The sequence below is a fragment of the Giraffa tippelskirchi genome, chromosome 6, assembly GCF_054371585.1.
Source record: "Giraffa tippelskirchi isolate mGirTip1 chromosome 6, T2T-mGirTip1v1.2.pri, whole genome shotgun sequence".
Lineage (NCBI taxonomy): Eukaryota > Metazoa > Chordata > Mammalia > Artiodactyla > Giraffidae > Giraffa > Giraffa tippelskirchi.
This window is the reverse complement of record NC_137280.1, coordinates 107492059-107504997: the sequence shown is the minus strand read 5'-3', so window position 1 is coordinate 107504997 and position 12939 is coordinate 107492059. Positions and strand designations below refer to the sequence as shown.

The 12939-nt window shown below is 36.5% G+C and overlaps 1 protein-coding gene across 1 annotated transcript in view; it reads left to right on the top strand.

Moving 5' to 3' along the window:
- Positions 1 to 12939, top strand: part of SRFBP1 (serum response factor binding protein 1) — a 63033-nt gene that overhangs the window by 27763 nt on the left and 22331 nt on the right. Inside the window, exon 4 of the mRNA XM_081499052.1 lies at positions 7154 to 7225. Within this exon, the coding sequence (XP_081355178.1) occupies positions 7154 to 7225 (72 nt within the window). The remainder of the gene's footprint in view (positions 1 to 7153; positions 7226 to 12939) is intronic.

Sequence of the window (12939 nt, the reverse complement as noted above, 5' to 3'; positions counted from 1 at the left end):
CTAGTATTAGAGATTAACCCCTCATAATCTAAAATATCATGTTCCAGTTTTAATCACATTTTGGAAAGTACCAACATGTTTTATATTTTATTACATTAAAAGCCCAACCTTAATAAGAGTCTCTTGCAATTAAAAGCATCAGCTTGATTAATGCCTTCAAGTAATTTTTTGTCTTAGTGTCCCTCCCCACAACCTGATACAGAATAGTTTGGTTGCAAACATACTTTTCCCACTCAGCCAGAGACAACATTACACTAGTTTTATGTTTAGTTATGAGTTGGTATATTCATTTGTTCAAATGAAAGCCTTTGGAGAGTAAAAAGACAAGGAGATAGCCAAATAATCAAAATTTGAGATTAGCTAATAATTCCCACTGAGTTTGCTCTTTTGAGTATAAGCAAAGCGGTAGCATCTGGCACTGTGGAATAAGGAACTGAAATATTCTGCTGGGTCTGGTGATTAGTGAATGGCTATCTTTAATGTAGGAAACTTGAGCAATGTTAGTTTTAATTAATGAGTTTCTTAAACTTTATTGGCTTCTCATTTTCTCTTTTTAAAATTGAGTGGTTGAGGGTCTCCAGGGTTGAATGATTCACTGGAAGGATTCACAGGACTCAGGAAAAAAAAAACTTTTGTACTCAGAATAACAGTTTATTTCTATTCAAGGATACAGATTAAAATCAGCAAAAGGAAAAGGCCCATGAGAGAAGTCTAGGAAAAATCGGGCATAAGCCTGTAGGTGCCCTCAGCCAGTATGATCACATGGACACACTCCTAGCAGAGAAGTATGACAACACTTGCAAAGTGTTGCCTTGAGCAATGGGAAGCTCACTTGAGCCTTGGTGTCAGGGGTTTTATTGGGAGCCAGTCACATAGACATGAATCATCTGCATGACTCCTCTCTACTACACAGACTCCAACTCCCCAGAGTGAAGACATAGTCACCATAAATCACATTACTAGGGTAAACTACCTGGTCAGCTTGGTAAGCCTGTGGCCCAAGGGCTCAGAACTTAATTCCTAGGAACTGGCCAAAGGCCAGTCCTGAAGAAGTTAGGCCTTCTCAGGAATGTGTGGTTGGAGCAGCCCAGGCCTGCTGACTTAACCCTTTCCTACACAGGTGTAGAATTATGTGATAGCTGAAGTCCCTTATAATTCTGATGTTTTATGAACAGATTAGTAACTCATATATATTGTAAAGTAGTTAATACTTTATTTCATCTTTAAGAAGGCTTAGATAATTATAACTATTTGAAACCTGCAATAAAAGAAACAAGTTATGCCGATGCTAGAAAACAAAGCTGAATTGAATGTCGAAAAACAAAAGAATGTGTGTCTTACACAAGTCAATACAAAACCCTGCTCACTAATGAATAAGCGTACAAGTCAGAAGATGAACATTAAGGAAATTAAGGAAATGAACATTAAGGAAATCTATGGGGGAAAAAATTACTTAAGCCCAGTTTCAGAAGCTTAAGTTCATTTAGCATTTGATTAGGAAATTATTGATATTTTTAATTTCTCTTGAGCACTTATGATAAATTTAAACATCTTTTTTTAGTGAAAAATTTTTGCAGCATTTTTGTACAGTTGTATAAAATTGCTCAAGTTTTACTTGTCTAGTTTAATGTTAGTCTTTCACTCATTTTAAACTTGTTTAGTGAAGTGTTCAATATTTAACACCTGTTACATAGTTCTGGTATCTTCATTTTCCCATTGTTTTTTCTTGATCCATGGTTTTCTAATTGAGAGTAGTTTTGCATTTTAATATTGTCATTCTCTTTCCCTTTTAATGTGCTTGGGTCATATTGAAAATTCTTTGATTTAGAAGTGTTCAAAATTTTCTTTTCACAAGTTGAAATGTACCTAGGCATTTTTTTTTTTTTACCCCAGAGTCCGTAATGTATAACTTTGGTATAAAATTTCCAAATTACCATCTGTAATAATGCATCTTGTTCTGCATTTAAAGTTGCAGAATTTTTGAAATGGTTAAATTCAATTTAAAGTAGAGAAAGCTCTAAAATTTAAGAAAAATACTTTTATCTGAAAAAAGATACTAGAATTAGTTTTGTATAAAAGAAAGCTAAGTGTTCCTGTCTTGGTCATTTTCCTTATCATTAACCCCATATACTATAACTGGCATAGTGTAAAATTATCATATAAGCACTGAACTGATGTCTTGTCTTTCACATTTTTATTGGTATTTTCTTAACCATGTTGAGGGCTTCCCTAGTGGCTCAGACATTGAAGAATCCGCCTCAATGCATGAGACCCAAGTTTGATCACTATGTCAGAAAGATCCCCTGGAAAAGGGAATGGCACAGTCTTCTTGCCTGGAGAATTCTATGGACAGAGGAGCCTGGTAGACTACAGTCCATGGGTTGCAAAGAGTTGGACACGACTGAGTGACTAACACTATGTTTAAGTCTAGTGCATGAGGGGATCATATGACCTTTCTACACTGAGTATGTATAATGTCTTTGGAATAGGAACAGAGCTGTTGTGTAAAAGTGTCTTTTCCTGGGTGTAGAAATGAATCTTAATTTTTGAGTATGAAGTCTTTCCTCAGAAAGAGCAGTCTTGTCTTCTATGGCACCTGCCTGGCTTATTTGGAGAAGGCAATGGCATCCCACTCCAGTACTCTTGCCTGGGAAACTCCATGGACAGAGGAGCCTGGTAGGCTGCAGCCCATGGGATCTCGAAGAGTCGGACACGACTGAGCGACTTCACTTTCACTTTTCACTTTCATGCACTGGAGGAGGAAATGGCAACCCACTCCAGTATTCTTGCCTGGAGAATCCCAGGGACGGAGGAGCCTGGTGGGCTGCTGTCTATGGGGTCGCACAGAGTCGGGCAGAGCTGATGTGACTTAGCAGCAGCAGCAGCCTGGCTTATTAGCTAATGTGGTTTCCTGGCCTTTCACAATATATCTATATGCTTCAGTGAGTTCTTAAGTAGTATTTAGCCTTTTCCTGCTATACATAAAAATTAAGGTAGTGTTTGAGCAGTAGTGTTCTGCTTTGCAACACTCGAGTAGGTCCTAGTAGTTTTTTCTAGTATTTTGTCTTTTCTTTGCTTTTCTAAAGAAAAAGCCCACATTGGCATCTAAAAATTCTTTGGAAATTCTGAATTTGACTTTTCTGTCGATAAGAGACTTTACTGACCTCTCACTGAGAAATAAGCATTTTAAATTTCTTTGCCCTGGTCCATTTCTGTTGAACAAATCTGTAATTGTACTAGGATCAGATACTCAAAGGTGAATAAGAAACCATTCTCACCCTTGAAAAACTTATACTCTAGGCTCCTCATTCCATTTTCCCATCAAGAAAGTGAAAGACAAGATTAACATAAGCAAATTATTCCCCAACTTTTTTATGTAGTTCCTCAGACCTTTTGACCAGATGGCTTACTGCCTAACCATGTTCAAGCTAGCTTCTTCCCATGTACTTGAAGCGGAAGTGTTCCCAAGATGCTGGTTAGATTATACTTCAATTTCTGAATAGTTAGCCTGAAAGCTGAAATTGTTGAAACTCTTTCATGTCCAAGCCTCTAAATACCACTTGTCTTTTAGAGTTCTCTACTTTTTACCTAAATGAGGGCTTTTTGGAGTTTTATGTACAAAGCTTGCAATCTTACATGCTTTTCAAACTCTTATGGGAAGCCATTCATTTATAATGAAGAAAGTAGCTGAATTGTCAGGTAAGGTACTACAGCCACAACTTCCCATCCCATTTACTGCAGTAAAAAATTCCCATCATCCAAGGCATTCTTTGAAAACTGAGGATTACTTCAGATCTTGTATTTAAAAAAAAAAAAAAAAAAAAAAAATTACACTATTCCCTGCAGCTTTTATTACCGATCTGTTAGACCCTAGTAAATTTTGCTATAGCAACTGGCTTTCATAATCAGTTTGAAGGGTAATTTATTCTTACAATATGAGTAAATTGAGTTTTTGTGGCTAGATTATAACCTATCATTAGAACTACTAAATCCAAACCAAGAATAATGAAAATGATTTCTTAAGACTTCTTCCTTTAAAAGTATATTAGATATACTGAGTCAGAATGGATACAGATTTAGAATTTGGAGCAACAATTTTAAAGACTTGGCAGTTTATCATGAACTTCACAAGTAGACTGCATAACTGACTCTTAGAAGAATTGAGAAAGGCTGTCGGTTAGATTTCATCTTATCTTCTAAAAGGAATACTAACATTTGAGGTGCTGCTCTCCATTTGGAATAACATATCAAAGAGTCTTTTCTGAAAAGCAGTTCCTGATCTTTTCTGAATAAAACTGTAGGAAAGAAAGAATAACTTCATAATTTATATTTTATTACCTAATGAACTGTTGATTTATTAAATTCCTCAGTGTCTAATTAGGATAGTTCTGAACCAAAATTCTAGTTATGGCATAGCATTTCTATTTATACAGTGTTACTTAAGCACCATTTAAAAATTTTGTATGATGTCATAGGAGATATGGTTATATTTTTTAAAAATTAAGTTAAAAATGACCCAAAACACTGAATTATGCTATAGTTGTTGTTCATTCACTAAGTCATGTCCAACTCTTTGAGACCCATGAACTGCAGAACTCCAGGCTTCCCTGTTCTTCACAGTCTCCTGGCGTTTGCTCAAATTCATGTGCACTGAGTCAGTGTTGCCGTGCAACCATCTCATCCTTTGTCGCCCCCTTCTCCTCTTGCCGTCAGTCTTTCCCAGCATCATGGTCTTTTCCAGTGAGTCAGCTCTTTGCATCAGGTGGCCAAATTGTTGGAGCTTCAGCTGCAACATCAGTCCTTCCAATGAATATTCAGGACTGATTTCCTTTAGGATGGACTGGTTGGATCTCCTTGCTGTCCAAGGGACTCTCAAGAGTCTTCTCTAGCACCACAGTTCGAAAGTGTGAATTCATTAGTTCTCAGCCTTCTTTGTGGTCCAACTCTCACATCCAAACACGACTACTGGAAAAACCATAGCTTTGACTATATGGAGCTTTGTCTGCAAAGTGTTGCCTATGCTTTTTAATACACTGTCTAGGTTTGTCATAGCTATTATTCCAAGGAGCAAGTGTCTTTTAATTTTGTGGCTGCAGTCACCATCTGCATTGATTTTGGAGCCCAAGAAAATGAAACCTGACATGGTTTCCACATTTTCCCCATCTATTTGCCATGAAGTGATGGGACTGGATGCCATGTTCTTCATTTTTTGAATGTTGAATTTTAAACCAGCTTTTACACTCTCCTCTTTCACTTTCTTCAAAAGGCTCTTTAGTTCTTCACTTTCTGCCATTAAAGTGATACCATCTGTGTATCTGAGGTTGCTGATATTTCTCCCTACAATCTTAACTCCAGCTTGTGATCCATCCAGCCTGGCATTTTGCATGATATACTCTGCATATAAGTTAAATAAGCACGGTGATGATTTACAGCCTTGATGTACTCCTTTCCCAATTTGGAACCAGTCTATTCCATGTCCAGTTCTAACTGTTGCTGGTTGTCCTGCATACAGGTTTCTCAGGAGACATGTAATATGGTCTGGTATTCTCATCTCATTAAGAATAGTCTGCAGTTTGTTGTGATCCATAGTCAAAGACTTTAGCATAGTCAGTGAAGCAGAAGTAGATGTTTATTTTGGAATTCCTTTGCTTTTTCTGTGATTCAGCATATTTTGGCAATTTGATCTCTTGTTCCTCTGCCTTTTCTAAGTCCAGCTTGTATATCTGGAAGTCCTCAGTTCATGTACTATTGAAGCCTAGTTTGGAGGATATAGAGCATAATCTTGCTGTCATGTGAAATGAATGCAGTTGTATGGTAATTTGAACATTCTTTGGCATTGCCTTTCTTTGGAATTGGAATGAAAACTGACCTGTGGCCATTGCTGAGTTTTCCAAATTTGCTGGCATAATGAGTGCAGCACTTTAACAGCATCATCTTTTAAGATTTGAAATAGATTAACTGGAATTGTATCACCTCCACTATCCTTGTTCATAGTAATGCTTCCTAAGGCCCACGTGACCTCACACTCCAGAATGTCTGACTCTAGGTGAGTGACCACATCATCGTGGTTATCTGGGTCATTAAGAGGTTTTTTGTGCAGTTTTTCTGTGTAATTTTGCACCTTTTCTTAATCTCTTCTGCTTCTGTTAGGTTCTTGCCATTTTTATCCTTTAATATGCCTATCTTTATACAAAATATTCCCTTGGTATCTCCAGTTTTCTTAAAGAGAGCTCTAGTCTTTCCCATTTTATTGTTTTCCTCCATTTCTTTGCATTGGTCACTTAGGAAGGCTTTCTTATCTCTCCTTGCTGTTCTCTGGAACTCGGCATTCAGTTGGGTATATCTTTTCTCCTTTGCCTTTCACTTCTCTTCTTTTCTCAGCTATTTGTAAGGCCTCCTCAGACAACCACTTTGACTTCTTGAATTTCTTTTTTCTTGGGGATGATTTTGGTCATCACCTCCTGTACAATGTCCATAGTTCTTCATACACTCTGTCTACCAGATCTAGTCCCTTGAATCTTATCTACTCATTACCTCCACTGTATAATTATAAGCAATTTGATTTAGGTCATACCTGAATGGCCTGTGGTTTTCCCTGCTTTCTTCAATTTGAGCCTGAATTTTGCAATAAGGAGCTGATGATCTGAGCCACAGTTAGCTCCAGGTCTTGTTTTTCCTGACTGTATAGAGCTTCTCCATCTTCGACTGCATTGAATAGAATCAGTCTAATTTTGGTACTGACGATTCCTTAGTGGAATGCATATCAAACTTAAACTCTGAAAGAAGCTTGTAGAAGGATATATAATAAAATTATAATTATGTAAACATTGCCAGTAATTTTATTTACTTTTCTTTGTTTTTCTGTGTTTCTTAGTTTTCTGAAATAAAACTAGATTAATCCTTTCCAGAATAGAAAAATATTTTGTGGTTTAGATTTTGTTTAATCAAGGATTAAAATTAAGTATTTCTCTGTTTATTGGCTTTTCTTTATAAATTGATAGAATTTCCAGTATCCTGAAATATCATTAAAATAAGTAATAATTTCTTTAAATAACACAGTCCTTGAAAGCAAAACACAGGAAGAAATTCAACTCATAATATAATGACAGTTTAAAATTAGGCTCATAACTAAAATTAGTTTATTCTTTTACAGGAGTTGAAACCTGATGTAGTAACTAAATCTGCTCTTGGTGAAGATATCGACTTTGAAAAAATCTGCAAAAAGGTACTTTTGCAGTAAGTTGTATTTCTTTTGAGAATAGTTCCATATTTATATTCTTGACCTCATTTTTTCTTTTCATTTTTTTTCCTTGAATAAACCAGTTACTATTAGTGTATGATGATTTTCCCTATTTGAGCTCTACTGTTGCTACCAAAAAATATTTTTATGATAATTAATGAATTTTACTTTATTCTTATATCATACCTCCAGGGACCTTAAAAGGTATGTTGAAGTTAATGTGGCATTTGTGTGCTAGACTGCAATTAGTCTGTTAATCTTATTATTTAGAACAAAGATTTTTTATTTTTTCCAAATACTAGTTTTTATAAATATTTAATCTCTGCATTTATCCTATGGAAATTATTTCTACCCCCTTTTTATAAGTAAGAAAACTGAAGCTAAGAAAGTAAGAAGTGAGTTAATTAAGAGTACACCACTGTTATGTTCACAGTTATTTACATGGACTTTTACCCAGATCTTCTGCCCCTTGCATTTGCTACACTTGCTTCATCCTTGCTTTTCCCTCTTTTTCATTTCTGCCCACTTAGCTGAAGCCTACGTGACAGTTCCACCAGGGAACAGATTTTGAATTAACTGATTTTTGTAACTATTGAATTTCTGTTTTTACTTTTATTCACGTTTGCTGTAATCTGTATTATTTCTTCCTCTTGCATTTGTGTTTACTTTGCTCTTTCCTCTGGTTTCTTAATTTGGAAGCTTAAATTACTAATTTAGGTGTTTCTTTTTTTTTCTAATATAAACATTTAATGCAATAAAATTCCCTCTAAGCACTGCTTTAGCTACATCTTATAAATATGATATGTTGTATTTTATTTTCTTTGAGTTTAAAATGTTTTAAATTTCCCTTGAAACGTCACCTTTAACCTGTGGTTTAGTTAGATGGATATTGCTTAATTTCTGAACAATTAGAGGGTTTGGGATACCTTTTTGTTTTCTTTATGATCCATGAGCATAGTTTTTATGGTTGTTATTCTTTTAACTTTAGTATTTATGTTATTTGTTCAGAGTATGGCTTATCTTGGTGAATATTTCATGTGCACTTGAAAATAATATTACTATATTGAGATCAGTGTCCTGTAAATGTCATTTAGGTCAAACTGATGGATGGTGTTTTACAGATGATTTACAGCTTTACTGACTTTCTGCCTGCTTGTTTTATTGATTACTAGGAGAGATGTGTTGGAAACTACAGCTATAAATGGCAGTTTTCCTGTTACAGCTTTAAGGAAAAAAAATACTCTTACTGTACATTTATGTACACTAGTACTCATTTCTCTGCAATTAATTGATATTAGACATTAGAATTTTAAAACATTTTATTGTAAGAAGGCCAGAAAATGAAAGATTGTTGTATTTTTGAGGAGAGGGAACATTTGTTGTTGTTGTTACAGTCCTTGTCAGGAAAGCAACACCAAAGTCAGCAGCATGATTTTACAGCTTCCTTATTTTGATTCTACCTGATTCTATAGTAAATATTCTTACTTCATTACTTTCATTACTTCATTCTTACTTACTTCATACATTCTTACTTCATTACATTCTTACTTCAAATATTCTGCATTCATTCATCGAGAGGAAAAAAATTTAGTTCTGTCATACTTTTTTACTTGGTGTATATGTTTCTGACAAAATAATGACATATTAAATAGAATAGTGGTAATTCTATAAAAACATGGTAGAATGTATTTGTTTTCTCTTGAGAGTTTAAAAAAATAATAATTTAAGGTTTTTACCAGAATAAATTTTTTTCATTTTCTGGTTGCTGCACCCTAAAAGTATCTCAGTAATACTTAATTTATGGGGTTAGTAATGGACAGGGAGGCCTGGCGTGCTGTGGTTCATGGGGTCGCAAGGAGTCAGACAAGACTGAGCAACTGAACTGAACTGATGATGAGAATAGAAACCAATTTATTTTTGTTGCCTAATATTATGTTTCCATTTAAATTTCAGCACTAAAGCTTGACCGTGTTTTTTAATTTGAACTTGAAAATATCCAAAATAATATATCTTTGTCTTTTTTTTTTTTTTTAACTTTTCAGTCTGATTGTTTTCACTTGGAAGGTTACTGTTAGTTAATGTATGTGTAGTATTCGGAGAAGGCAATGGCACCCCACTCCAGTACTCTTGCTTGGAAAATCCCATGGACGGAGGAGCCTGGTAGGCTACAGTCCATGAGGTCGCTAAGAGTCGGACATGACTGAGCGACTTCACTTTCACTTTTCCCTTTCATGCACTGGAGAAGGAAATGGCAACCCACTCCAGTATTCTTGCCTGGAGAATCCCAGGGATGGCAGAGCCTGGTGGGCTGCCATCTTTGGGGTCACACAGATTCGGACACGACTGAAGTGACTTAGCAGTATTTGTAAAATCGGGTTTCTTTAGTGCATCTTATTTCATTTACAACCTTTTGTTTAACCTCCCAGTGTGTGAAGTGTCGTCCTAAAAGTGAGGAAATGCGTCTGTATTTGCTTATCATTTATATTTTCTAAATAGTAAATTAATTTGCATATTGCTAGATTTATAGTCATGAGATGTATAATAAACACATAGAAAGTTTGGATCAAACTGGGATGTTGTCAAGCAAAAAAAAAAAATTCATTACATTTCTGCCCTTTTGGTACCTTCCTCCAAATGAAAGGAAGGAAAGGGAGGTGGAGAAGGACAAAGGAAGACGGTTCTGTTTTACAGTTCTTGATGGAACCCTTGAGGATGTAGAGCCAAGGGAAATTGCCTTGTTTAAGAATGGTTTCAGATTCCACCTGAGCTATTTGATTTCAACTAGTTTGTTACTGTTTTATTTCATTTCTGATATTCTTCCCATTGAATTAATGTTCTTCTGTATCAAGATATGTTAATAAATTAGCTGAGTGTCATGGAGACAAGACTGATTGGTTTGCCACAGGAAAGAAAGTTAATTAAAGTTGATACTGTGAAAGTGCTGTACTCGATATGCCAGCAAATTTGGAAAACTCAGCAGTGGCCACAGGACTGGAAAAAGTCAGTTTTCGTTCCAATCCCAAAGAAAGGCAATGCCAAAGAATGCTCAAACTACCGCACAATTGCACTCATCTCACACGCTAGTAAAGTAATGCTCAAAATTCTCCAAGCCAGGCTTCAGCAATACGTGAACCGTGAACTTCCAGATGTTAAGCTGGTTTTAGAAAAGGCAGAGGAACCAGAGATCAAATTGCCAACATCCGCTGGATCATCAAAAAAGCAAGAGAGTTCCAGAAAAACATCTATTTCTGCTTTATTGACTATGCCAAAGCCTTTAACTGTGTGGATCACAATAAACTGTGGAAAATTCTGAAAGAGATGGGAATACCAGACCATCTGACCTGCCTCTTGAGAAACCTGTATGCAGGTCAGGAAGCAACAGTTCGAACTGGACATGGAACAACAGACTGGTTCCAAATAGGAAAAGGAGTACGTCAAGGCTGTGTATTGTCAACCTGCTTATTTAACTTCTGTGCAGAGTACATCATGAGAAATGCTGGGCTGGAAGAAACACAAGCTGGAATCAAGATTGCCGGGAGAAATATCAATAACCTCAGATATGCAGATGACACCACCGTTATGGCAGAAAGTGAAGAATAACTAAAGAGCCTCTTGATGAAGAGGAGAGGAGTGAAAAAGTTGGCTTAAAGCTCAACATTCAGTAGAACAAATCATCTCACAATTTGTATGGAAATATAAGAAACCTCGAATAGCCAAAGCAATCTTGAGGAAGAAGAATGGAACTGGAGGAATCAACCTGCCTGACTTCAGGCTCTACTACAAAGCCACAGTCATCAAGACAGTATGGTACTGGCACAAAGATAGAAATATAGATCAATGGAACAAAATAGAAAGCCCAGAGATAAACCCACGCACACATGGACACCTTATCTTCGACAAAGGAGGCAAGAATATACAATGGAGAAAAGACAATCTCTTTAACAAGTGGTGCTGGGAAAACTGGTCAACCACTTGTAAAAGAATGAAACTAGAACACTTCCTAACACCGTACACAAAAGTAAACTCAAAATGGATTAAAGATCTAAACGTAAGACCAGAAACTATAAAACTCCTAGAGGAAAACATAAGCAAAACACTCTCCGACATAAATCACAGCAGGATCCTCCATGACCCACCTCCCAGAATATTGGAAATAAAAGCAAAAATAAACAAATGGGACCTAATTAAAATTAAAAGCTTTTGCACAACAAAGGAAACTATAAGCAAGGTGAAAAGACAGCCTTCAGAATGGGAGAAAATAATAGCAAATGAAGCAACAGACAAACAATTAATCTCAAAAATATACAAGCAACTTCTGCAGCTGAATTCCAGAAAAATAAACGACCCAATCAAAAAATGGGCCAAAGAACTAAACAGACATTTCTCCAAAGAAGACATACAGATGGCTAACAAACACATGAAAAGATGCTCAACATCACTCATTATTAGAGAAATGCAAATCAAAACCACAATGAGGTATCATTTCACACCAGTCAGAATGGCTGCTATCCAAAAGTCTACAAGCAATAAATGCTGGAGAGGGTGTGGAGAAAAGGGAACCCTCTTACACTGTTGGTGGGAATGCAAACTAGTACAGCCACTATGGAGAACAGTGTGGAGATTCCTTAAAAAACTGGGAATAGAACTGCCATATGACCCAGCAATCCCACTGCTGGGCATACACACCGAGGAAACCAGAATTGAAAGAGACGCGTGTACCCCAATGTTCATCGCAGCACTGTTTACAATAGCCAGGACATGGAAGCAACCTAGATGTCCATCAGCAGACGAATGGATAAGGAAGCTGTGGTACATATACACAATGGAATATTACTCAGCCATTAAAAAAAATACATTTGAATCGGTTCTACCGAGATGGATGAAACTGGAGCCCATTATACAGAGTGAAGTAAGCCAGAAAGAAAAACAACAATACAGTATACTAATGCATATATATGGAATTTGAAAGATGGTAACGATAACCCTATATGCAAGACAGAATAAGAGACACAGATGCATGGAACAATTTTATGGACTCTGAGGGAGAAGGTGAGGGTGGGACGTTCTGGGAGAATAGCATTGAAACATGTATATTATCATATGTGAAACAGAACACCATTCCATATTCGATGCATGAGACAAGGGCTCAGGGCCGGGGCAATGGGATGACCCAGAGGGATGGGATGGGGAGGGAGGTGGGTGGGGGGTCCAGGAAGGGGAACGCATGTAAACCCATGGCTGATTCATGTCAATGTATGGCAAAAACTATTACAATATTGTAAAGTAATTAGTCCCCAACTAAAATAAATAAATTTATAAAATTAAAAAAAAAAAAAAAAGCTCAACGTTTAGAAAACTAAGATCATGGCATCTGGTCCCATCACTTCATGGGAAATAGATGGGGAAACAGTGGAAACAGTGTCAGACTTTATTTTTTTGGGCTCCAAAATCACTGCTGATGGTGACTGCAGCCATGAAATTAAAAGACACTTACTCCTTGGAAGGAAGGTTATGGCCAACCTAGATAGCATATTTAAAAGCAGAGACATTACTTTGCCAACAAAAGTCCGTCTAGTCAAGGCTATGGTTTTTCCAGTGGTCATGTATGGATGTGAGAGTTGGACCGTGAAGAAAACTGAGCGCCACAGAATTGATGCTTTTGAACTGTGGTGTTGGAGAAGACTCTTGAGAGTCCCTTG